The sequence below is a fragment of the Arabidopsis thaliana genome, chromosome 3, assembly GCF_000001735.4.
Source record: "Arabidopsis thaliana chromosome 3, partial sequence".
Lineage (NCBI taxonomy): Eukaryota > Viridiplantae > Streptophyta > Magnoliopsida > Brassicales > Brassicaceae > Arabidopsis > Arabidopsis thaliana.
In genome coordinates this window covers 3,942,110-3,965,577 of record NC_003074.8, presented here as the reverse complement: position 1 = coordinate 3,965,577, position 23,468 = coordinate 3,942,110, and the positions used below count along the sequence as shown (strand labels likewise).

At 39.0% G+C, this 23,468-nt stretch overlaps 11 protein-coding genes, 3 long non-coding RNA genes and 1 pseudogene across 18 annotated transcripts; 11 read left to right on the top strand and 4 right to left on the bottom strand.

The window, feature by feature from the left end:
* Positions 1-1,355: 1,355 nt before the first annotated feature.
* AT3G12502 lies at positions 1,356-3,172 on the bottom strand. The gene is made up of 2 exons (NR_141585.1): positions 2,420-2,454; positions 1,356-2,047 (listed from the first exon to the last, which is right to left on the bottom strand). It is a non-coding gene; the product is annotated as an other RNA (long non-coding RNA).
* HCHIB (basic chitinase) lies at positions 1,594-3,442 on the top strand (the record flags this gene model as incomplete). Its single annotated transcript, NM_112085.4, has 2 exons — positions 1,594-2,053; positions 2,530-3,442. The coding sequence occupies 2 exons, from the start codon at positions 1,594-1,596 to the stop codon at positions 3,075-3,077; spliced, it is 1,008 nt and encodes a 335-aa protein (NP_566426.2). The 3' UTR covers positions 3,078-3,442.
* Positions 3,443-3,657: 215 nt separating this feature from the next.
* On the top strand, positions 3,658-5,177 carry CYSB (cystatin B; the record flags this gene model as incomplete). Of its 2 annotated transcripts, NM_001337993.1 has the most annotated exons (5): positions 3,667-3,695; positions 3,776-3,902; positions 4,148-4,367; positions 4,487-4,632; positions 4,768-4,776. In NM_001337993.1, exons 2-5 carry the CDS (start codon positions 3,801-3,803, stop codon positions 4,774-4,776), a joined length of 477 nt encoding a protein of 158 aa, NP_001319530.1. In that variant the 5' UTR covers positions 3,667-3,695; positions 3,776-3,800. The 2 variants fall into 2 exon arrangements, with proteins under 2 accessions (NP_850570.2, NP_001319530.1); NM_180239.4 differs by lacking the exon at positions 4,768-4,776 and adding an exon at positions 4,918-5,177 and having other exon boundaries at positions 3,658-3,902.
* Positions 4,653-4,938, bottom strand: AT3G02525. Its single transcript, NR_140922.1, has one exon. It is a non-coding gene; the product is annotated as an other RNA (long non-coding RNA).
* NF-YC11 (nuclear factor Y, subunit C11) lies at positions 5,106-7,815 on the bottom strand. Its single transcript, NM_112083.4, has 6 exons — positions 7,481-7,815; positions 6,671-6,743; positions 6,486-6,579; positions 6,033-6,167; positions 5,887-5,944; positions 5,106-5,788 (listed from the first exon to the last, which is right to left on the bottom strand). The coding sequence occupies exons 1-6, from the start codon at positions 7,511-7,513 to the stop codon at positions 5,300-5,302; spliced, it is 882 nt and encodes a 293-aa protein (NP_187854.2). The 5' UTR covers positions 7,514-7,815; the 3' UTR covers positions 5,106-5,299.
* Positions 5,251-5,458, top strand: AT3G02505. The gene has a single exon (NR_140921.1). It is a non-coding gene; the product is annotated as an other RNA (long non-coding RNA).
* A 935-nt stretch (positions 7,816-8,750) lies between the features above and the next one.
* AT3G12470 (Polynucleotidyl transferase, ribonuclease H-like superfamily protein) lies at positions 8,751-9,617 on the top strand. Its single transcript, NM_112082.2, has one exon. The coding sequence runs from the start codon at positions 8,793-8,795 to the stop codon at positions 9,453-9,455; it is 663 nt and encodes a 220-aa protein (NP_566424.1). The 5' UTR covers positions 8,751-8,792; the 3' UTR covers positions 9,456-9,617.
* Positions 9,618-10,027: 410 nt separating this feature from the next.
* On the top strand, positions 10,028-11,064 carry AT3G12460 (Polynucleotidyl transferase, ribonuclease H-like superfamily protein). Its single transcript, NM_112081.2, has one exon. It carries the CDS (start codon positions 10,155-10,157, stop codon positions 10,881-10,883), a length of 729 nt encoding a protein of 242 aa, NP_187852.1. The 5' UTR covers positions 10,028-10,154; the 3' UTR covers positions 10,884-11,064.
* Positions 11,065-11,580: 516 nt separating this feature from the next.
* Positions 11,581-12,270, top strand: AT3G12450 (annotated as a pseudogene). Its single transcript has one exon.
* Positions 12,271-13,317: 1,047 nt separating this feature from the next.
* Positions 13,318-14,470, top strand: AT3G12440 (Polynucleotidyl transferase, ribonuclease H-like superfamily protein; the record flags this gene model as incomplete). The annotated part of the gene is made up of 1 exon (NM_112079.2): positions 13,318-14,470. One exon carries the CDS (start codon positions 13,318-13,320, stop codon positions 14,377-14,379), a length of 1,062 nt encoding a protein of 353 aa, NP_187850.1. The 3' UTR covers positions 14,380-14,470.
* Positions 14,471-15,147: 677 nt separating this feature from the next.
* Positions 15,148-16,173, top strand: AT3G12430 (Polynucleotidyl transferase, ribonuclease H-like superfamily protein). The gene is made up of 2 exons (NM_112078.2): positions 15,148-15,449; positions 15,531-16,173. The coding sequence occupies exons 1-2, from the start codon at positions 15,201-15,203 to the stop codon at positions 15,996-15,998; spliced, it is 717 nt and encodes a 238-aa protein (NP_187849.1). The 5' UTR covers positions 15,148-15,200; the 3' UTR covers positions 15,999-16,173.
* A 401-nt stretch (positions 16,174-16,574) lies between these two features.
* AT3G12420 (Polynucleotidyl transferase, ribonuclease H-like superfamily protein) lies at positions 16,575-17,564 on the top strand (the record flags this gene model as incomplete). The annotated part of the gene is made up of 3 exons (NM_112077.3): positions 16,575-17,014; positions 17,237-17,441; positions 17,531-17,564. Exons 1-3 carry the CDS (start codon positions 16,696-16,698, stop codon positions 17,562-17,564), a joined length of 558 nt encoding a protein of 185 aa, NP_187848.2. The 5' UTR covers positions 16,575-16,695.
* A 974-nt stretch (positions 17,565-18,538) lies between these two features.
* AT3G12410 (Polynucleotidyl transferase, ribonuclease H-like superfamily protein) lies at positions 18,539-19,542 on the top strand. The gene has a single exon (NM_112076.3). It carries the CDS (start codon positions 18,619-18,621, stop codon positions 19,309-19,311), a length of 693 nt encoding a protein of 230 aa, NP_187847.1. The 5' UTR covers positions 18,539-18,618; the 3' UTR covers positions 19,312-19,542.
* A 172-nt stretch (positions 19,543-19,714) lies between these two features.
* Positions 19,715-21,818, top strand: ELC (Ubiquitin-conjugating enzyme/RWD-like protein). 3 transcript variants are annotated; one of them, NM_001337991.1, is made up of 2 exons: positions 19,727-20,961; positions 21,358-21,818. In NM_001337991.1, the coding sequence occupies exons 1-2, from the start codon at positions 19,782-19,784 to the stop codon at positions 21,498-21,500; spliced, it is 1,323 nt and encodes a 440-aa protein (NP_001327160.1). In that variant the 5' UTR covers positions 19,727-19,781; the 3' UTR covers positions 21,501-21,818. The 3 variants fall into 3 exon arrangements, with proteins under 3 accessions (NP_566423.1, NP_001327160.1, NP_001327159.1); NM_001337992.1 differs by having other exon boundaries at positions 21,490-21,724; NM_112075.3 differs by lacking the exon at positions 21,358-21,818 and having other exon boundaries at positions 19,715-21,309.
* Positions 21,769-23,321, bottom strand: AT3G12390 (Nascent polypeptide-associated complex (NAC), alpha subunit family protein). The gene is made up of 4 exons (NM_112074.3): positions 23,178-23,321; positions 22,836-22,920; positions 22,424-22,554; positions 21,769-22,321 (listed from the first exon to the last, which is right to left on the bottom strand). Exons 1-4 carry the CDS (start codon positions 23,232-23,234, stop codon positions 21,983-21,985), a joined length of 612 nt encoding a protein of 203 aa, NP_187845.1. The 5' UTR covers positions 23,235-23,321; the 3' UTR covers positions 21,769-21,982.
* Positions 23,322-23,468: the final 147 nt, after the last annotated feature.

The window sequence follows — 23,468 nt, the reverse complement described above, 5'->3', positions numbered from 1 at the left end:
AATGTTGATTCAAAAACCCATCCCTCCAAATCCGTCTTGCCAAAAAGCCATTTATTTTATTAATATTAATTTATTTATGATATGACTCTGAATTATAATCTAAACATTTTAGCTAATAACATAGGAGTGCACCATATTTATTTAATAGGAGAATGTACTATATGACCTGAATGCACTTTTACTCAAATCCACCAAAAAAGTCTTGCAAAAATACTATAGACCCGAATGTACCATATTTTTTTATGCTAATTTTTCTGTAATTAAGATTTTAATTGATTTCGTATATAAAATATTAAATTGTTTTACGAACTTATTTGTTTATAATTTGGTAACAGATAGATATTTGAATATTCGGTATATTTTGCTTCAGTTTAGGAAATCTTTGATGACCCGTCTTTAAATCCAATAAGCCCTATAATTAAGAGATGAATATTGTCGTTAAATGATTTTGGTAATCTTAATGATGTCATTAAAAGATTCTATTTTTGATTAAAATTTTCTAATGGTATTGTCATGTAATTAATTACAAAAATTAAGATTACATTTAAAATGTATTTTGTAGGATTTGCCAATATATTCACATTACAATATTATTTTTTTCCATGGTCGATTATTTCTACCCGAAAGAGACGGCAACGCAGCCCACAGTGAGATTGGAGATTAGAGATTCAGTCAACGATGATTAACGTTACTTTTCATAGTTAGTACATAAGAATAGCACGCAGGTTTCGTCGAGGTTTTGGATTTTATATAGTTTGTAAACATGACACGTACTTTGGATAAAACATTATGAAATAGGGAAAGTCATCATGAGTAGTTGGAATAATGAATATATTAAATATTGGTATGATTTGGTCTTGAGTCATTATATCATTACCTGGCTAATGCTATACGTTACCTTATAATGAATTCTAAATGTCTCAATTGCTTTTTGAAAAAGTTGATCACGAACCCGCCGCCTCATATTCATAATTAAAGTTAAATTTTGTTTTTGTCAACATTGATCATAGTTAAATATTTAGACACGTCTATTTTTATTTTCTCCACGTTATACATTTTCTTGACTATTCATGCAACTCTTGTGATCTTGTCTTAGATATAGTCAAGTATTGTGTATACATCATAGGGAATATCCGAATATGTGTGTGTTTGATTAATTAGTGCACACTAGCTCAGATCATCGATTAGTCCGCAACTCGAGTAAACGTGTTTTCAGACCACCCAAAATTTTACGACCTTTGTGTCCCACTATCTACGTCGATAGTAACTTTAGAACAAAAAACTCAAAAAGAGTGTAATTTGTTATGCTTTTGGTCTTCTAAAATTTGTATTCTTCTACCAACATTTAGCACAGTTTCATACATAGAAAGTTCTCATTACTTGGAATTAACATGATAATCCCCCAAAAAAACAAATCAATATCTAACCTAGCAACAATGACGGAAGGAAAATAAATATAATCAAAAACAAACCTACCAAATACTGTTTGTTCCCCATAGCCACACTCCATAGACATAACAAACAATAAACTATGGAAAAAGATAGAATTTGATGTGATAAAACATTCATTAATTGGATCTATATATATCTTTCATGCCTCCACAAAAAGAAAACCATAGAACATTGAACAAAATGAAGACTAATCTTTTTCTCTTTCTCATCTTTTCACTTCTCCTATCATTATCCTCGGCCGAGCAATGTGGTCGCCAAGCTGGAGGAGCACTCTGCCCCAACGGTCTATGCTGCAGCGAGTTCGGCTGGTGCGGTAACACCGAACCATACTGTAAGCAGCCTGGCTGCCAAAGCCAGTGCACTCCCGGTGGTACTCCTCCTGGACCCACCGGCGATCTTTCGGGCATCATTTCAAGTTCTCAGTTCGATGATATGCTTAAGCATAGGAATGATGCCGCTTGTCCTGCTAGAGGTTTCTACACTTACAACGCCTTTATCACCGCTGCAAAGTCCTTCCCCGGTTTTGGCACCACCGGAGACACCGCCACGAGGAAGAAGGAGGTCGCCGCCTTCTTCGGCCAGACTTCCCATGAAACTACAGGTACCCAAAACTCATTAACAATTTGACGGAGATTGTTTCAAAACACAATTGCTAAATTTTGGTGTTTATTATTAAAACATCAGAATTTGAAGTTCTTTTTTTCTTCTGTAAAGAGTTTTGGATCCAAGTGCTCATATATACAAAGAACTACTATACTATATATATATATATATATATATATATATGTTTTATTGAAAAAATTATAGCTTCTCATATTTAGAAACGAAAGAAAAAAATCAAACAAAAACGCCAAACGCAAAGAAAAATGTTTTGGTCTTAGATGTTTGCGTTTACAATTAAAAAACTATTTTAAAAATATGAAATTCTTGATTAATCTAAACGCAAATAACCAATCAAGGAACTTACGAATATTCCAGTTTCCAAATTATACACTTTTGAATAATGTCAAGTTTGTGAGTTGTGACTATATATATAGCTATATACTAATTAATTAAGTGGACGGTTACGTCGTGCAGGTGGATGGGCTACAGCACCAGACGGACCATATTCATGGGGCTACTGTTTCAAGCAAGAACAGAATCCTGCTTCAGACTACTGTGAACCGAGCGCCACGTGGCCATGCGCATCTGGCAAACGCTACTACGGAAGAGGACCAATGCAACTGTCGTGGAACTACAATTACGGTCTATGCGGTAGAGCAATAGGAGTTGACTTACTCAACAACCCTGACCTTGTTGCCAACGACGCAGTGATCGCTTTCAAAGCCGCGATTTGGTTCTGGATGACTGCTCAGCCTCCCAAACCGTCTTGCCATGCCGTGATAGCCGGCCAGTGGCAGCCTTCAGACGCCGACCGTGCCGCCGGGAGATTACCGGGTTATGGAGTGATTACGAACATCATTAACGGTGGATTGGAGTGTGGACGTGGCCAAGACGGGAGAGTCGCCGATCGTATAGGGTTTTATCAGAGGTATTGTAACATATTTGGTGTTAATCCTGGTGGTAATCTTGATTGTTACAACCAAAGATCCTTCGTTAACGGCCTCCTCGAAGCTGCTATTTAGTAACGAGAGTATTATTATTATAATATAATACGCAGCTTTGTATTATCAAAACAATAATATCAGACTAATAAAACTCTTTCCAATGATGTTTCACTGTTTATGTTGCGATTTTATTTCCCATGGGCCTTTTTTAATTGGGCTCTCTAGCAGATGAGAGAAAGACGAAGAAAGGTGCATAGATGTTTTAAACTTCGATTACAAGTAAAGGTGTTTGACAATTTCTGTGTGACTCTGCCGACACGTTTCGTATAACGTGCCGCTATCCTCAGCAACGTTTTCATGTGTAATCCAGATTGGTATGAATTTCTATTTAAAATGTTGGTAGCTTAACCGATTGAGGCCAAATCAAACCAATCTATAACTCGAATCGGTACTCTTTTCTTACAAATGATTCGATTCAATTGGCATCCAATCAAATGTAAACCTTTTTTGTTTTAAATCGTAAGAATATTTTCATAAATCAGAGCCTAAACTTAAAACTGTACCAACAAAACCAACATCAAACCAAATGGACACCTTAATCCGGTACACGGCGAATTAACTGTAGAGGATAAAATCAACAATTCGACGAGTAAAACGAAAAATATCTAAAAATACAGGGCACCGAACCAAATAAAGGTGAGAATGATGAGAAGCCGTTTCTTACTCTTCATTGTTTTCTTCTCTCTATCCCTCTTCATTTCCTCTCTGATCGCCAGTGATTTAGGCTTCTGCAACGAAGAGATGGCTTTAGTCGGAGGTGTTGGCGATGTCCCTGCTAATCAGAACAGTGGTGAGGTTGAGAGCCTCGCTCGTTTCGCTGTCGATGAACACAACAAGAAAGAGGTTCCAAATCTCTCATCATCTTCGATTTTTTCACATCTCTCGTCTCGATATGTGTGTTTTATGCTATTATAGTCTTGATCCAGAACACGATTAGACTAATTTTGTCCGGAGTTTCTCTATTGATCTCAATTTCAGTTACCAGCAGATCTTAGAGAGTGTATATTATTCGGTGATGAAATGCGTTCATGTTGTGGGATTGATTGATTGATTGATTTTTTGGTTTGTTCTGTCTTTGGTCGTCGTAGAATGCACTTCTTGAGTTTGCGAGAGTTGTGAAGGCGAAAGAACAAGTTGTAGCCGGAACACTGCATCACCTGACTCTGGAGATTCTCGAGGCAGGACAGAAGAAGCTTTACGAAGCCAAAGTGTGGGTCAAGCCGTGGTTGAACTTTAAAGAGTTACAGGAGTTCAAGCCTGCCAGTGATGCCCCTGCTATCACTTCCTCCGATCTTGGCTGCAAGCAAGGTGTGAATTTGAGTAGTTACTGATAAGAACATTATAATGTCAGGGGATATATATGTAGCAAGTCAGAGATTGTGGGTTAGGAAAGAGTTTGGTTATGAAAATTGGGTTTTGTGGATCAGGTGAACATGAATCTGGATGGAGGGAAGTTCCCGGAGATGATCCAGAAGTGAAGCATGTTGCTGAGCAGGCTGTCAAGACCATTCAGCAGAGGTCTAACTCCTTGTTCCCTTATGAACTTCTGGAGGTTGTGCATGCTAAAGCTGAGGTATGGCTTTAATTTACTATATACTCTATCTTCGATCTTAATTGCACAAAATGAATTTCAATAGAGAACTTGTCAGATTTTGACAATGTTTTTGCATGAATTTCATCTGAGAAATTGCAAATAAACGAAATCAAGTGTCAGTGAAACCGAATGGTGTTGAAGTTTTAGAAGTAGAAAAGACTTTAAGCAACATATTGGTTCTCCTTGGTATGAGGACTAACGTCTGAGTTGTAATAGTTGGTGATTACAAGATTAATGAGCTTAATATTAAAAACATGGACACAGGTAACCGGCGAGGCTGCAAAATACAACATGCTACTGAAGTTGAAGAGGGGAGAAAAAGAGGAAAAGTTCAAGGTGGAAGTTCACAAGAACCATGAAGGTGCTCTTCATCTCAACCACGCGGAGCAACACCATGACTAGTCCCTCTCCTTTGTTTATGTACTTTTGAGTGTTTACTTACTCTGTAAGATATTTTAACTTCTGATGTAAAACTCTAAAACCTTAAATAACAAATCAGGAGAATAAATTAAGTTTCATAGAGTGCATGCAATCTTTGGTTCATACAATAAATGGAAACAGGAGAAGATTTTGATGACAGAAGAAGCATTTTCTAGACAAACTGCTAAACGCTGCTACTCTATATATCCTATAGTGCTGTTATGACTTAGCCTTCTTCGTCATAATCTTCCTCATCCTCGTCTATCCTCTTACCCAGACTAGCAAGCTGTGCTGGATCCATTTTGCTTATGTCCATCATAGGCCAGCCCGAATACTCCTCAGAGTCTGTTGCTGCAGTTGTGGTTGTGGTTGTGCCTGTGGCTGGTGCCAGTTTGGTCTCGTTTAGGTCGAGGGATTCAGCGTTGAGATCAAAGTCAATGCCTTCTTTGGGACTTTGAAGGTGTTGCTTGGTGTCTTCGTTCGATGCTGCTGTGCCGTCGATGCCTTTCTTCTCATCCTCTTGTGGTGATGACTCTGACGCATGCATCTTGACATTGTCTTCTGGTGGTGGCTGTCCAGAATTGGCGGCTTCTACTTCCATCTCGCGGTTGAGACCCTCTCTTTCGGCTGCTTTTGCAGCTCGTCCACCACGACCTCTTCCTCGCCCTCTTCCTCTACCACCCCTGCCACTGGTCTTAGCACTCCCTATCTCTTGCTGCAGTGATTACCAATATATTCAATGAATCTAAGGAGCTGGGAATAGACACCAAATGAATGATGAAGTATAATATTTCAAGAAGAACACGAGCTCACCGTTTTGCTTTTCTTATATTCCTCGTCACTGTCATTCACTTCATCGCTGATGGGCTTCCTGTTTTGATAAACCATCTCACATCAGCTTGACACGGACTATAAACAAAGAACTAGAACATATGGAACTAAGAGATCAAACATCCAACCTTCTCTTGGAGATGCTGCGATCATCCATGGTAACATCACCATGTCCTTGCCCTTGGGAATGGCCATAGTCAGGCACCTTACTCACAACTTCCCTCAGAAAATCAAACACGTTATATCTTTCCACACAATGTTTTCTGTAAACAACAAAGCACTTTGATAAACATGGATGAGCAAAAATAAGAACTTTATCCCAAATTTGTGGTATAAAATTCTGTAACAGTAAACAACATCCTCTCGGTGTTGGATGCAGTGAAAATAGGCCCTATGAGTTGGAAGCTATTCCGCTTAACAACATCATGTTAACTCTTAAACCACAATATCAATAATTACAACATCTGAAAGCTCTAGAATTTAAAATGCATTCAAGTGAAACCTTTCATGCTCTTTAGATAATGACGATGCTAGCATGCAGAGTTAAAGCAAAAATAAAGGTAAACCAATCTGTTACTTACAGGTGCAATGAGCTCACAGTCTTGGCACCTCTTTCAAGGGTAATTTCATATGTACGATCACAAAGGTCTTGCAAGAACAACTCCAAAGATTTTGCTGTAATAAGAGAACATGAAATTTAGCCAAAGGGTAAAGTTTCCAATAATTCTCTTTTCAAACTGAAGTCAATGATAGCAAGATGACTTACAGACTAAGACAGGCACTGCCAAAGCTATCTTGCCAACATCCTCATCAGCTTGCATAATCTTTTTAATACGAGCCTGAAAAATTGTAATATATGCATCAAATGAAGAAACAGCAACCATCACACAGTGTGTGTGGCAATAATTACAGACTACTAAACGAATTATAAAGCAAATGGTAGAACTGAGAAACACCAAGCACGCTCTGTACAATCACCAATCAGATTATACAAACAAAAATATATTAACAAATTAAATGGAAAGTCAAAATCTGTGAAAAACTAATATTCTAGCCTCAGCTCAAACAAAATAAACCACCATCAACAATAACCAACTTATGAAATCATCTGACGTTTTATTCAATAAAGCTAAACAAAATCTAGCTAGCCAAATTGGAAGCTCTACAAAAAGTTCCAAGCCTATGAAAAAACAATTCGTGTATAACATCCCTGCTTCAATCAACACTATCTAACCAATAGCTGACTGGTTTGTTGATAAAGAACACGTTTCGAGCACTAGTCACCTAAATTCTCGAATTCTCTAATTTACATGAAACATTCCATAGCGGATCTTCATAACACATATTACTATAGCTATATAACAAGCACAACAAAAATTAGGGTGAAATTGACTACTAGGTCATTTGCTAAAACTAATTCGCCAGAAATGAGATACTTAATCTAATTTTCATCGTAGAACACTAATCTAATCCCAAATAGTGTTGGAAATTCGATCTGAAAAACAACAGATCAAAGTAATTTCCGAGAAATTGGACTTCAATTTCAGAAATGATCAATTAGAGACGAAAAACTTACAGCTGGGAACCGAGTATCGAGCTTCTTCCTCATGGTTTTGAAATCCCCAAATCCAGAAATCGTCGAATGAGAAAACGCAAAGCCACCAAAAATAAGAAGGAAAAAAAGGTAAACCCGACCCTTGAGATCAAAAATTGAGGGACGCGAATCTTCTGTACATATACTCCGTTCTAAGATCAGAAAGTAAGTTTCTTCGTCTTCTACTTCATGGATATGCACTATCAGATCCGGCGACGGCGGTTTCCTTGTTACAATCTCCGTGCGATGGAAAAATTAAAATTAAATATATATAATCAAATTAAAGTTTTGGGTCAAAGAAAAAAAATGGGTCGACGACATGGTTATTTAATTAAGTAATGTTAGTTATAAATATACGGCGGAGCACAAAATATAATCGGATTGTTTGAAAAGATCTAACCATACACGTGGCTATGTATTAGTGGATTGTATACGTTTTCTCGTGACAGTATTAATTCTTAGATCTTCATCCACCTTCTCTATTTTTTATTTATTGGATTTTGTTTGAGGATAATGCATCCTTGTAAGTTGTAACACATATGCCTGAACCAAAAAATATGTTTTGGGTTACTTTTTTTTATCACAATTTAAATAAAATAAAGTTAGAATTATTTGTCTTCAAGTTGAATTTAGATACTTATAAACCAAACTGTCGAATTTTAGAAAAAAAAAACAGAAACCACCTTTATTATAAAGTGTGATAAAACAAAGTGGCCTATGTATCCAAAGTTCCAAACAAAATGTTGTGGAATTTATATTTACAACTTTTTTATTTTTTCAGAAGTTATATTTAAAGTTACAAAATTTTGTCAAACCAATATATAGGAAAAAATATCAAGAGTAATTGCGTCATAGCGTTATACGTTGAAAGTTAACTTCATCAGTAATTATGATTTTACATCAGTGAATCATTGTTCGTGAAAAAAACACACAAAAAAAGGTTATGGTTATCTACCTAATTAAGCCCCCAAATAACTGAATAAACTATTTTAGTAAAAAGAAGTACGTAAAAAAGTATTATATTCCATGTCTTCATCAAACCTTTATGGAAATAAAAATAAAAATTCAGAGCCGTAAAATACAGTAATTAGTAAATGTTTTGCGTATACATCTATGATAGGCCTGACGATGTGACAGTACATGCATCTCCATTGTCAACCGTACGATTAAAACTACAAAGATCGACGGTGATTATAACTAGAAACAAAAATGTACCCTATAACAAGAAAAAGAAACCGCTTCTCTTTCTAACACTCGCTCAAAAATTTAGAGAAAGGAAGAAGAAGACAGATCAATGGCTCCGACGATCAAAAGAATCAGAAGTTTCCGTACTCACCAAAAACACTTTGTCGATTTTTTCGGAGACGACTTGATCGTCACCGTTACGCCGACTGCTTCCGTTATCCGCCGCTGGATTCGTAGCGTCCGCTCCTACAACCGTAATCACTCGGTACATCCTCTCGTCGTTGGAATCGGTGTTCAGTGGAGACCGGATAGTTCCGATCCAGATCCACCACCAAAAACTCTCCAGTTGTGCGTCGGTAGTCGCTGTCTCATCATCCAACTAGGTTACAATTACGGTCTCCCAAAAGTCCTCCGCACTTTCCTTGCCGATCCCAAAACGACTTTCGTCGGCGTTTGGAACGGCCAAGACCAGAAAAAACTCGAGAAATGTAGGCATCGAGTGGAGATCGGGAAGCTTCTGGACATAAGGATGTTCGTGAGAGATTCGAGAGGGGCTAGGATGTGTTTTTGTTCGTTTGAACAGATCGTGAAGGAGCGTTTGGGTCGCGTAGGAGTGAGGTTAGATCCGGCGATTTGTATGAGCGATTGGGGCGTTTATAACCTTAACCATTATCAGGTACTTCAGGCGTCGATTGAGTCGTATGTTTGCTTTAAGCTCGCTGTTGAGGAACGTCTCTGGAACTTAAAAGTTGCTGCTAATCTTGTGATTTGAATTTGTTGTTGTTCTTCTCTCTTTATCAATCAACGTCTTCTTCTAATTCATGAAAGTTTTCATGTTATCGTATTTTGTGACTATGAATGTTGACTGGAAAATTAGTACATGTAGACTACGTTTGTAATAAAGGCATTGATATTAAAAGACTATCTAACGTTTTGATTAAAAACAAATACGCTTTGATGAATTATATTATCAATTTTGTTTAATTTGACATGGGACAAAAAAAATCACGACGTACCAAATTGGTCAATCAAATGTTTTTGCACCCAGTTAAATGATTTCCGATTTTTAAACTGGATATAACCTCAAGCAAGATCAAGGATACGAGTTTACAACTGAGATGCGTTTATCAATCCTAATCTTGATTTAGGATAATACTAATTTTTAGGAGTATATAACATTAGCTAACGTAATCTGATAAACTATACTCAAAATATTCTCCATAATTCAAATTTCGAGATCTTTATAAGAAATTCTTTTTGAATTCAAATCAGTAATAACCATTAAGGTTTGGCGTAGGTTAATGACGTCACACTGCATCTCAACCGTCCAAATTTAACTGCATTTATTTTCAAAAAGATCAATGGTGATAGCGAGCACCAGTACTACAATTTAACTAGCCTCCGACGATTGCAAAAGGAGAAGAAAGCAGTTTCATCATTATCTCTGCTTGAAAAACTGAAGGCAAAATCAATGGCTCCGACAATCAGAACCATCGGATCTTACGCTACTCAGCAAAGGTACTCAGTCGATTTCTTTGGAGAAGAGCTTTTCGTCACCGTAACGCCGGATCCTTCCGTCATCGGCCAATGGATTCACGACGTCTTCTTCCACAACCGTCTCTCTTCTCACCCTCTCGTCGTTGGAGTCGGCGTTCAGTGGACACCCTCTGGTTACCACCCTGCTTCTCCACCGGTTAGTTATCGTTCCGATTCTTCTCCGGACAGTTATCGCTCCGATTCTCCACCGGTTTTCTATAGCTCCGATCCTCCGGCGGATACTCTGCAGCTATGCGTTGGTAATCGATGTATCATCATCCAACTCCGTTACTGTGAACGCGTCCCGCAGGTCCTCCGTAATTTCCTCGCGGATCGAGATAACACGTTCGTCGGAATTTGGAATAGTCAAGATGCAGGAAAGCTAGAGAGATCTAGACATCAGTTGGAGATTGCGGAGCTTATGGATTTGAGGGAATTTGTTTCAGATTCGAGTGGACGGAGATCGATGTATAATTATTCGCTTGAGAAGATTGTTGAGGAAAATTTAGGTTATCCAGGAGTGAGGCTAGATCGAGAGGTAAGCATGAGCGATTGGCGCGTTTACAACCTTAGCTACGATCAGATTCTTCAGGCGTCGATAGATGTTTATGCGTGTTGCAGCCTTGCTATTCTAGACCATCTGTGGGAAGAAAAGAATCGGTAAACGTTTCAATTAGAATCTAATGTTGCAAATGTTTGAATCTTTTCCTTTTTTGGTTTGTTATTACTTATTAGAGAAATAAATCTTATCTCGTTTGTTCGTTGTGGACTTGTGAGTGAAATTTCCCTTCTTTTTTAAAAAACTAGTAGTTTATTTCTTCCATGAGTATTTTGTAAAATACAAGTATTATTTTATTTTATCATAAGCTAAATTTTATCAAAATAAGGAAACGAACTTACAAACGCATAGTGCTGTGCTAAATATGTTTCCTACTTTAATTTGGATCTAATGCTTGCTATGTTGAGTTTTTCAATCCTAATCTTGATACAGGATGATACTAATATTAACTAATACTGAAATTATTCATCCTCCTTAATTCCCAAATTTCAAGTTTTTTATAAAATCTTTCTGAATACGAATCAGTAATTATTTAGGTTTGAGGTTAACGAATCAGTAATTGTGAGTTTGTGACGTCGAATTACTATGCACGATGTCACGATAGACTGACCCAACGATGCGAAAGGCTAACCTTTGCCTACATGCATCTTAACCGTCCAAATTTAACCGCATTTATTTTCACAAAGATCAAACGGTGACAAAGAGCACTGAGCACCAGTACTACACTTTAAGTAGCCTTCGACGATACAAGCAGAATCATTATCTTTCTATGCTCTGGTTCTCCAAAGTAAACGTAAAATCAATGGCTCCGAGAATCAGAACAATCGGAAGTTATGCCACTCAGGAAAAATACTCTGTCAATTTCTTTGGAGAAGAGTTAACCGTCACCGTAACGCCGGACCCCTCCGTCATCGGCCAATGGATACACGACGTTCTCTCCAACAACCGCTTCTCCTCTCACCCTCTCGTTGTCGGAGTCGGAGTTCAGTGGACACCGCCTGGTTAAAACTCCGATTCTCCACCGGTTAGTTATTACTCCGATTCTTCATCTGGTGGTTACTACGATCCTCCGGCGGATACACTGCAGCTATGCGTTGGCAATCGATGTATCATCATCCAGCTTTCTCACTGTGACCGCGTCCCTAGAGTCCTTCATAATTTCTTAGCGTATCCAGATTACACGTTCGTCGGTGTTTGGAATAGTCAAGACGCGAGGAAGCTAGAGAGATCTAGACATCAGTTAGAGATTGATGATCTTCTGGATTTGAGGAAGTACGTTGAAGATTCGAGCGGAAGGAGGAGCATGAGGGGTTGTTCGTTTGAGGTGATTGTTGAGGAATGTTTGGGTTATCGTGGAGTGAGGCTAGATCGAGAGATAAGCATGAGTGATTGGAGTGCGTACGAGCTTTGTGACGATCAGATTCTTCAGGCGTCGATTGATGCTCATGTTTGCTTCAAGCTAGGTGTTAAGTATCGTCTATGGAAAGTTTGAGAAAACGTGTTTGTAAGATCAGAGATGGATCAAAGGAATGTAATGTTGCTGAATCTTGTGACTTGGATCAAACATGTTTGTTCTTAACTCTCTTTGTTAATCAACATCTTCTAATTAAAAAAACAATTCAGAGATTGTTACGGCATTTTGTGACTATTTGTTTTATTACAAAGTTGGTAAATGATGAATTAAATTATCAAATTTCTTCAATTTGATATGGGACAAAAAAGTACGACGTACCAAGAAAGCATATCAAATACGTCATCGTCAATGCTTAAGCTATGTTACATTAGAATCGTCTTTTTCCGTGACTTCATGAAAACATAGACGAAGTCGAAGATCAAGTTGTTTTGTTTTCTGGAAATAATTTATGAACAATGCAAGTTATTACAAAAACTGAATAATCAACAAAAGCACCAATCTTTTGGAGTCGATAATATAAGTATATACTACTACTACTACGGTGGATTGGATATATATTATGAACGAAAACATATGCAATAATATGAATATTTTCCGATTTGTGAATACCACGAACCAGATCAAGTATAAGCTTGATTTAGGATTATTTTGATTTGAATCAGCTTTAACATTAGCTAAATCTGAACAAAATTTACTGAAATTATCCTCCTTAATTCAACTTTCGAAAACTGACAAAAAAAACATTTTGAATTCAAACCGGTAATTATTTGAGTTTGGGGTAGCTGAATGGACAAACCCTACGCACGACGTCACAGGGATGCAGAAGACTAACCCTTGTCTACATGCATCTCGACCGTCCAAATTTAATCGCATTTATTTCCTTAAAGATCAGCGGTGATAAAGGGAACCAGTACTACAAATTTGTTTTAAATTTGGGATTTATTTAAGTACCATTTTAATTGAAATTTACTTTTCTCAGTCTTTTGCTACTATATACGCTCACAGCAAGAGAGACGACGGACAAAAAAAAAAGACAGCAAGAGAGAAACAAACGAGCTTTTATTATATTGGTTTCTTCTTGATATTCTGAGTGCAATTCTACGATTATTTTGTTTCTAAATCGCAATGGCTCCGAGAATCAGGAGCATCGGAAGTTACGCAACTCAGGGAAAGTTCTCTGTCGATTTCTTCGGAGACGAGTTCATCGTCACCGTAACTTCGGATCCTTCCGTCATCGGCCAATGGATTCACGACGTCCTCCGCTTCTCCTCTCGCCCTCTCGTCGTTGGAGTCGGCGTGCAATGGACACCACATCCTACTTCTCCACCGGCTAGGTATCACTCTCCGGTTAGTTATCACTCCGATTCTTCGCCGGTTACTCATCACTATGATTCTCCGCCGGTTTGTTATCGCTCAGACTCTCCGCCGGCTCAATATTGCTCTGTTTCTCCGCCGGCTCGTTATAGCTCAGACTCTCCGCCTGCTCAATACCGCTCCGTTTCTCCGCCTGCTCAATATCGCTCCGTTTCTCCACCGGCTCTTTATCGCTCTGTTTCTCCACCAGCTCGTTATCGTTCCGTTTCTCCGCCGGTTCGTTATCGCTCAGACTCTCCGCCGGCTCAATTTCGCTCTGTTTCTCCGCCGGCTCGTTATCTCTCTGACTCTCCGCTAGTTCGTTATCGCTCCGTTTCTCCACCAGCTCGTTATCTATCTGTTTCTCCACCAGCTCGTTATCGCTCCGTTTCTCCACCGGCTCGCTCTGATCCTCCGGCGAATACTCTACAGCTATGCGTTGGTAATCGATGTATCATCATTCAGCTTTTTTACTGTAACCGCGTCCCTCATGTCCTCCGTAGGTTTCTCGGGGATCGAAATCACACCTTCGTGGGTTTTTGGAATAGTCAAGATGCGGGAAAGCTAAAGAGATCTAGACATCGGTTGGAGATTGCAGAGCTTTTGGATTTGAGGAATCACGTTGTAGATTCGAGAGGAAGGGGCTTAAAGGGTCGTTCGTTTGAGGTGGTTGTTGGAGAATGTTTGGGTTATAGAGGAGTAAGGCTAGAGAAGGCGATAGGCATGAGCGATTGGAGCGTTTACGACCTTAGCTACGATCAAATTCTTCAGGCGTCAATAGATGTTTATGTTTGTTCCAAGCTTGGTTTTCGAAATCGTCTATGGGAATTTTGAGTAAACGTTTCAATGGAATCTAATGTTGCAAATCTTGAGTTTTTTTTTTCAAACACAAATCTTGAATCTTTATTTTGTTACAGTTGAGTGAAAAGAAACTGTTTTTCACTCGTAAAATGTTTCCTCCTTTTTTTTTCTGTTTGTTTACCTGTCGTTATTTCTTCCATGATTAATCAGTAAAATTCAAATTTCTTTGAGTACATTTTTTTTTTAATTCCTTGGGGAGCTGTTATTAAAACAAACAACAAATTAGACAAATTCTAGTATTATACCTCGGGGATTCTTTCCAAACAATAAAAAAAAAATTGTAAAAGTTTTTTTTATAATAAATCATAAGCTAAATTATTCGAAGATATTAAACTGTATCAAACTAAAGAAACGAAATAATCAACTGATTGGTAAAATGTACATCAGAAGTGTACATTTTTTTATTACTATCATATATTTGTCAAATATTTTTGAAACAAATTACCTTAATTCTCAACCGTCCGATTTCAGTCCTAGACGACAATACATATCTTCAGAAAGATCGACGGTGATAATTCTATGGTACAAAAAAAACAAATAGCTTCGAAAAATTAAGGAAATATTAATAAAAAAAACCTGGTTAGTTAAATGACGTCACACTGACCCAACGATGCAAAAGGCTAACCCTTGCCTACATGCATCTCAACCGTCCAAATTTAACCGCATTTATTTTCACAAAGATCAACGGTGATAAAGAGCACCAGTACTACAATTTAAGCACCCTCCGACGATAGCAAAAGTAGAAGAAAGCAGTTTCATCATTTTCTTTCCTTCAAAAAGTGAATGCAAAATCAATGGCTCCGACTATCAGAACCATCGGAACTTACGCTACTCAGCAAAGGTACCTAGTCGATTTCTTTGGAGAAGAGTTTATCGTCATCGTAACGCCGGATCCATCCGTTATCGGCCAATGGATTCACGACGTCCTATCCCACAACCGCTTCTCTTCCCACCCTCTCGTTGTTGGAGTCGGCGTTCAGTGGACACCCTCTAGTTATTACTCTGCTTCTTCACCGGTTCGTTATCGCTCCGATTCTCCTCCGGTTAGTTATCGCTCCTATTCTCCTCCAGTTAGTTATCGCTCCGATTCTCCACCGGTTAGTTATTGTTCTGATTCTCCACAGGTTCGTTATCGTTCCGACTCTCCACGGGTTCGTCGTCGCTTCGATCCTCCGGCGGATACTCTGCAGCTATGCGTTGGTAATCGATGTATCATCATCCAGCTTTCTCACTGTGAACGAGTCCCGCAGGTCCTCCGTAATTTCCTGGCGGATCGCGATTACACTTTCGTCGGTATTTGGAATAGTCAAGATGCGGGAAAGCTTAAACGATCTAAACATGAGTTGGAGATTGCGGTGCTTTTGGATTTAAGGAAGTTCGTTTCAGATTCGAGTGGAAGGACCATGAAGCGTTGTTCGTTTGAAAAGATTGTCGAGGAAAATTTGGGTCATTCAGGAGTGAGGCTAGATCGAAAGGTAAGCAGGAGCGATTGGCGCGTTTACGACCTTCGCTACGTTCAGATTCTTCAGGCGTCGATAGATGTTTATGCGTGTTGCAAGCTTGCTATTCTTGACCACCTTTGGGAGTATTGAGTAAACGTCTCAATGGAATCCATGTTATGTTGCAAATCTTTGAATCCTTGTTTTAAAGTTGTTGTTAAAGACCAATCTTGAATCTTTTTCCTCTTGTTAGATTGTTTGTGACATTTCTCTTCTTTTTTTTTCCAGACGGTCGTTTATTTCTTCCATGAATAAATTAGTAAAAGCAATTTTCTTTGATTAAATTGGAGACTACTGTTTTTAATTCCAAGCGGAGCTGTTAATAATAAGCTAGCAGCAAATTAGAGAAACATGGAAAGGTATTTATACAGCATTTTTATCATAAGCTAAGTTATCAAACTAATTCGTAAATTACATCAGAATATTACCTTTCTATTTTTTTGGGCGGATCAGAAATTACCTTTGACGTATTTTTCCATATCTTCACCATATATTTTTAACAAATTAAAATCAAACTTCGGAGGGGAAATACTCAGCAATTTGCGTGTCGTAAATCCTATAGACTATAGTACATGAATCTTAATTATCAACCGTCCGATTTCAACCCTAGAAGATGCCTTTAGAAAGATCAACGGTGATAATTCTATAGTACAACAAAATAAAGAGATTCGCAAAATTAATACAATAAAAACTCTCCGACGATAAAACCTAATTAACAAGAAGAAGAAATCGCTTTTCTCTCTAACCGAGTCCTCTAAAAATCCAGAAAGCAAGCAAGAAGAGAGTTTCGATGGCTACGACGATAAGAACCGGCGGTTACTACTCTACTCACCAAGAGTACTCTATCGATGTCTTCGGAAACACGTTATCCGTCACCGTAACTTCGGATTTCGCCATCATCAGCCAATGGATCCATGAGGTTGAATACAACAACTGTCGTCCGTACTATCTACAACCTCTCGTCGTTGGAGTCGGCGTCCAGTGGACACCGCCAGTAAGTTACGACGCCAATCCTCCACCGGATAGGTACTACTCCGATCATCATCCACCGCGTAGTTACGATCCTAATCCTCCACCGAATAGGTACTACTCGGATCATCATCCACCGCGTAGTTACGACCGTAATCCTCCACCGAATAGGTACGACGCCAATGATCTTCCGCCGAATAGGTACTACGATCATCAAACTGAAGGTTACTACGAGCATTCTGCGCCGAGAGATCACAACGCCGATCCTCTAGAGGACAACGAATCCGCCCATCCTCCGCGAGCTAGTTACTGCGCCGATCCTTATCCTGGTGATTACATCTCCGATGGTGACTCCAACTCAGATCCTCCGGCGGATACTCTCCAGTTATGCGTGGGTAACCAATGTCTCATCATCCAGTTATGTCACTGTGACCAAGTCCCTACCAGTCTGCGCAGTTTCTTGACCGATCCAAATACCACGTTCGTCGGCGTTTGGAATAGTCAAGACGCAGGAAAGCTGGCGAGATCTAAACATCAGTTAGAGATCGGGAAACTTCTAGACATAAGGTAGTACGTGAATGATTCGCGAGGAAAGAGCATGAGGGGTTGTTCGTTTGAAGAGATTGTTGATGAATTTTTGGGTTCTCCAGGATCAGGACTGAGGCTAGATCCTGCGATAAGCATGAGTGATTGGAGCGTTCACGTTCTAGACCGTGATCAGGTACTTCAGGCGTCAATTGATGTTCACGTTTGCCACCTGCTCGGTGTTATGGCTCGTCTGTGAAAACAAGATCCAAAAGATTAAAATGGTGGCTTGAAATCTTTTTATTTTTTTTGTTGACTAGAATTGCTTGAATCTTGTTTTTGTTTATGCTGTGAGAAAAAAAAAAACTGTTTTTGCTTCAGTGGATCGTTAATTCCATGAATATCACTACTATCTATCTCTTTGATCACAATGTTTAACACTTTTTCCACACGTTAATTCCACGACTACTATCTTAAAAGGAACCCAATGTTGCAAATCTTGATTAATGAATATTTCTTTTGCTTAGGTTGCTAAAGATTATAGCTCAACCTTTGTTTTTGTTTTCTTCTTCAGTTTTGAATTTGAGGAGTATATAAACTGTTTCTCTAAGGTCAAACATTAATATTTGACTAAGCAAACAAACAAATATTGGTGAGAAAAATTCTGGCTTTAATCCTGAGATCATTTTTGTGTCACCATTTTTAGCTCATGTTTAATCGAAAAAAGAAAAAAATAAATATGAGAGAGGGAGAATTGAATGGTATATTTTCGTAAGCTAAATATACGGAGATACTCAATTTTATCATCGGATGATTCCATAAAATATCAACTAATTCAATCTACATAAATTTACTCGTGATCTCATTTGCTATATCTCATTATCATATATATTTTGAACAAATCGAATCAATTTTCTTGATAAGAATTCAGTAATTTAGGATGTATTAATTAAAAATAAAATGAAATTGGTGTGTATGACACGCCTTACGATGTGACAGACAGCATCCCAATTATCAACCGTCCGATATTAACTGTACGAAATGCCTTCAAAGATCAACGGTGTAAACTCTTCGTGTACGTACAAAGACTAAAAAGCAGTGTGTACATTAGCAAAAACAAACACCCTTGGACGATAGCAAGAAAATAAAAACAAGCCGCTTCTCCCTCACTCACTCCTCTAAAACCAGAAACAAAAAGGCAAAGACGAGAGCTTAATTAATGGCTTCCCCGACGATAAGAACCGTCGCAAGTTACAACACTCACCTAGAGTACTCCGTCGATTTCTTTGGAGACGAGTTCATCGTCACCGTAACGTGGGATTCTTCCGTCATCAGCCGTTGGATTCGCAACGTCCTCTTCAACAACCGTTTCTCCTCTCACCCTCTCGTCGTTGGAGTTGGCGTCCAGTGGACACCGTTTAGTTATTACTCCGATCCAAGACCGAATAACTACTACGCCGATCCTCCGCCGATAAGATACTACTCAGATAATCCAGCGGATATTCTCCAGTTATGCGTGGGTAATCGATGTCTCATCATCCAGTTAGGTTACTGTGACCAAGTACCTAACAACCTCCGCAGTTTCTTAGCAGATCCAGAAACCACGTTCGTCGGTGTCTGGAATGGTCAAGATGCAGGAAAGCTTGCTCGGTGTTGCCACCAGTTGGAGATCGGAGAACTTCTGGACATAAGGCGGTACGTGACTGATTCGTGGGGAAGGAGCATGAGGCGTTCTTCGTTTGAAGAGATTGTTGAGGAATGTATGGGCTATCAAGGAGTGATGCTAGATCCGGAGATAAGCATGAGCGATTGGACCGCTTACGATCTAGACCTTGATCAGATTCTTCAGGCGTCACTAGATGCTTACGTTTGCCATCAGCTTGGTGTTTGGACTCGTCTCTGGGAAGTTTGAAAACAAGTATCAAAATGAATAAATTGCTACTTGGATTTTTCTGTCTTTTGTTGACAAGTGACTTGAATCTTCTTTTTGTTTTGTTATGAGAAAAAAATTGTGGTTTGAATCTTTTCGTTTATTTTTGTTGTCAAGTGGTTTGAATCTTCTTATTGTTAAAGTTATGAGAAAAAAACTGTTTTGTTTTTCACTCGTTACTTACATGAGTAAGGTGAATAAAACTTTGATCACAAACTCGCTTTATGTTTTGGGTGTTAAACTTTGGACTTTGGAACATGTCCACTCCTTACAAATTTTTATGGAGTAAACCGGATTAAACACTATCCAAAACAACACTGAAGGGTAAAAGAGTAAATAGCTAATAAAGACGCGTATAATAACATTACTTCTTCTTCTTAAATCGAATCTCCTCCCCAGTTGTCGTCGTCATCTTCAATTTGGACTTCCAACGCCGACACCGTTTAACTCCGATGGTTCCCCCGCCGTCTAATCCGCAGCAGGTTCAGCAGTTCCTCTCCTCTGCCCTCTCCCAGCGCGGCCCATCTTCAGTCCCCTACGAAGAGTCCAACAAGTGGTTGATCCGGCAACATCTACTTAACCTAATCTCTTCTTACCCTTCCTTAGAGCCCAAAACGGCATCGTTTATGCACAACGATGGTCGCTCCGTCAACCTCCTTCAAGCAGATGGTACGATTCCGATGCCTTTTCATGGAGTCACCTATAACATACCTGTGATTATCTGGCTCCTCGAGTCATATCCTCGTCATCCTCCTTGCGTCTATGTGAATCCCACCGCTGATATGATCATCAAGCGACCTCACGCACATGTCACTCCTTCTGGTCTCGTTTCTCTTCCGTACCTTCAGAATTGGGTCTACCCTAGCTCCAATCTCGTAGATCTCGTCTCCGATCTCAGCGCTGCTTTTGCTCGTGATCCGCCTCTTTATTCTCGACGCCGTCCTCAGCCACCGCCACCGTCTCCTCCTACGGTATACGATTCGTCTCTGTCACGACCTCCTTCGGCTGATCAGTCATTGCCTAGACCGTTCCCGCCATCACCTTACGGCGGAGGAGTAAGTAGGGTGCAAGTGCAGCATGTTCACCACCAGCAGCAATCTGATGATGCGGCGGAGGTTTTCAAGAGAAATGCGATTAATAAGATGGTGGAGATGGTTCATAGCGATTTGGTTTCGATGAGGAGAGCCAGAGAAGCTGAAGCAGAGGAGCTGCTGAGCTTGCAAGCTGGGCTGAAGAGAAGAGAGGATGAGCTTAATATAGGGTTGAAAGAGATGGTTGAGGAGAAAGAAACACTTGAACAACAATTACAGATTATCTCCATGAACACTGATATTCTAGACTCGTGGGTTAGAGAGAACCAAGGCAAAACCAAGAATTTAGTTGATTTGGATGTGGATAATGCTTTTGAATGTGGTGACACACTCTCTAAGCAGATGTTAGAGTGTACTGCTTTGGATTTAGCCATTGAAGATGCTATTTATTCCTTGGATAAGTCGTTTCAAGATGGTGTTGTTCCCTTTGATCAGTATTTGAGGAATGTGAGGTTGTTGTCGAGAGAACAGTTCTTCCACCGAGCCACGGGTTCTAAAGTCAGGGCGGCACAAATGGAGGTTCAGGTTGCAGCCATCGCAGGTAGGTTACATTCATGAATGAAATTCAGTGTTTTTGTTTGCGGGATACTGTGTCACACAATGCTGGTTTATATAGTCTGAGATTAGCATCTTTGAGGAGTATTTCTGTGGCTATGCGTGTGATGATGGTTCCTCTTTAAGATTGAATTAAATGTCTATAGACTATATATACACGTACACTGTTGTGCACATACATATTTGAATGGATCAGGGCCTGAGAATCGTCTCCTTTTGTGATCTATGACTACTTTTTTACATGTTGGGGATCTTTGTGATAAACAGTATTATTATCTAATGAATCAATCAATTGGTTTGAGAATGTTAGTATCTTTGTTTTGGATATTGGAACAGTTTTGATGACTCTTCTTTCTTCTCCATTAAAAAAATGTTGCTTTAGTTTATTCACCATGCAAAAGGAAACTAAAACCTTGTCGAATTGAACCCATTAGCTCCACCATCAATGATGAAACCTTGTCAAGTCTTCTTATCAGCAACTGCAACATCCTTACGCCTTGTTTTGCTTCATCAGTGTGCCTTTGAATCTTTCGTAGTCTTGGATAAAACCAGCTCCTTCCTTGCAACTCCCTAGCCTCCTTCCTTGAGGAGTTAGGTAATAAACATCGGCTTTATAACAATTTCTCTTAGAATCAGGTCCTGTTGAATACTTTTCTAGTCTATGAACCTCCACTTGTAGCACTTTGTACATTGTACTGCATGTATCGATTAACCTCAGTTGATACCTCGTATTGGTTGGAGTGAAGGGGTGTCCATATCCTTTGGGTTCGGTTCATTAAACAGACTGATACTTGACAAATTATAACTACAAGTCTATAATGGTAAACACTTGGACTTGATATTCAATATAAAATCAAACTGAAAATCAAAAACTTATGAGGTTTATACTGATACAACATCGAAAATCACTTCATGAAAAACATTGAAACCAAAAATTTCCGAATTCTTTGGACAATCTCTGGCACATAACTCAGGTTAAACCACATCTAAGTAGAAAAGACTTTGGTTTAGGTGGTAAGCTCCATGATGGCAGAGACAATATCTCCATCTGCAGCCTTGAGAGCCTTCACAGCATTTGGCCTAGACACTCCTGCTTGAGTCATCACCAACTCAATGTCCTTTGGCTCAACACCTTCCTCGTCAACCTCCTCATCATCCTGAACCACTGCAGCGCTCGATGACTCACCCTTTGAGATCACATTGCTGAGATCTGGTGCCTTGAATTGCTCTGCTGCTTGCGACTGGATCTGAGAGCTCAAATCCTCGATCTTCGCCTCTCCAAAGATCACATATGTGTCTGATGCTGGACTCTTGAACACATCAGGCTTTGATATGACAAACAAGATCTGTGTTCCAAAGCAAATGTCCCCAAAACAGATCAATATTAAAGCCTGATGTGTGAATAAAAGAAATTAAGATTGACTGAATATTAAAGAGAAAACACAAACATTCTTGCTCTTTTTGACGGTGACTCGGCTAACACCAGTGATGGGTTTCATGCCAAGCTTGAGCATGGCTTTGCGACTCTTCTTCTCACTTCTGCTTTGTTTTGACTTACCTCCTGCCTCTCCATCTAGTCCTGTTTTCCAATCACCAATCAACAAGAATAAAATAGATGATAACATTAAGTTCCACAAACATGTCTATCAACACAAGTCAACGCAAAGATTATTTGAAAACAAAGAAGATGGATTCATTTTCACTAAATTTTCAAGCTATGGCCATATAATTATCATTGCTACATATCTACACATACACGTGAGCATCAACAAATCTGCCCCAGATGTAAGCTAACAGAAATACTAGGAACTATACTAATTATTCCAGTAATTTGATGAATGAAATGTAGAAAGCTTTTACCATCAGCCTCGTCATCATCCTTATCATCGTCATCAGAGTCATCGTCTTCGTTATCATCATCGTCCTCAACTTCGGGCTTATCGAGCTACAACAAATCATCAATAATTGAACTAATTGGGAAAATGAGAGAATCCACAAAGGTTAATTACATGTAAATTCAGATCTAAAGTCTTATAATAAGGTCCAATATTTGCATATACAAAACAAAACAAAAGCAAAGATCTGGGCAGGAACAGATTAAAAAACTCTGAATTCAGTCTAATGATTTCCAGACTAAAAGACAAATAACAACAAATAAACAGAGATGATAGATAGGTAAAGAATAAAAGAGTAATCAATTACATCGATCTTCTGTTCTTCCAATTTGGCGGCGAGGATCTCTTTCTCTTCGGTAGTCATAATGAGAGTGTATATTGAAAGTGTGAAGTGTGTGAAAGAGAGAGAGATTCGTGATTCGTGCGGAAACTCTAAAACCCTAGAATAATTGTTAGGTTGGAGAAGACCGAGTGTTAATTATTGCAAGGAAAATCAAAAGGCCCAAAACTTTTATATAAAATCGCAATATTACACATTGTCCGTTGGGCTTATCAGCTGGAAAAAATTGGTCGGAATATTTCAGTTAAAGAAAAGCAG

Excerpts from the sequence above, each read along its gene's own strand:
- NF-YC11 (NM_112083.4), bottom strand. The coding sequence starts at position 7,513 with ATGAGGAAGAAGCTCGATACTCGGTTCCCAGCT. Across the intron at positions 6,744-7,480 it reads TCGATACTCGGTTCCCAGCT|GCTCGTATTAAAAAGATTAT; the intron begins GTAAGTTTTTCG and ends ACAATTTTTCAG. Across the intron at positions 6,168-6,485 it reads ACTGTGAGCTCATTGCACCT|AAAACATTGTGTGGAAAGAT; the intron begins GTAAGTAACAGA and ends TGTTGTTTACAG.
- AT3G12470 (NM_112082.2), top strand. The coding sequence starts at position 8,793 with ATGGCTCCGACGATCAAAAGAATCAGAAGTTTCCGTACTCACCAAAAA.
- AT3G12460 (NM_112081.2), top strand. The coding sequence starts at position 10,155 with ATGGCTCCGACAATCAGAACCATCGGATCTTACGCTACTCAGCAAAGG.
- AT3G12430 (NM_112078.2), top strand. The coding sequence starts at position 15,201 with ATGGCTCCGACTATCAGAACCATCGGAACTTACGCTACTCAGCAAAGG. Across the intron at positions 15,450-15,530 it reads ATCGCTCCGATTCTCCTCCG|GTTCGTTATCGTTCCGACTC; the intron begins GTTAGTTATCGC and ends GATTCTCCACAG.
- AT3G12410 (NM_112076.3), top strand. The coding sequence starts at position 18,619 with ATGGCTTCCCCGACGATAAGAACCGTCGCAAGTTACAACACTCACCTA.
- ELC (NM_001337991.1), top strand. The coding sequence starts at position 19,782 with ATGGTTCCCCCGCCGTCTAATCCGCAGCAGGTTCAGCAGTTCCTCTCC. Across the intron at positions 20,962-21,357 it reads TCAGGTTGCAGCCATCGCAG|TTTATTCACCATGCAAAAGG; the intron begins GTAGGTTACATT and ends ATGTTGCTTTAG.
- AT3G12390 (NM_112074.3), bottom strand. The coding sequence starts at position 23,234 with ATGACTACCGAAGAGAAAGAGATCCTCGCCGCCAAATTGGAAGAACAG. Across the intron at positions 22,921-23,177 it reads TGGAAGAACAGAAGATCGAT|CTCGATAAGCCCGAAGTTGA; the intron begins GTAATTGATTAC and ends GATTTGTTGTAG. Across the intron at positions 22,322-22,423 it reads CCGTCAAAAAGAGCAAGAAT|ATCTTGTTTGTCATATCAAA; the intron begins GTTTGTGTTTTC and ends TTTGGAACACAG.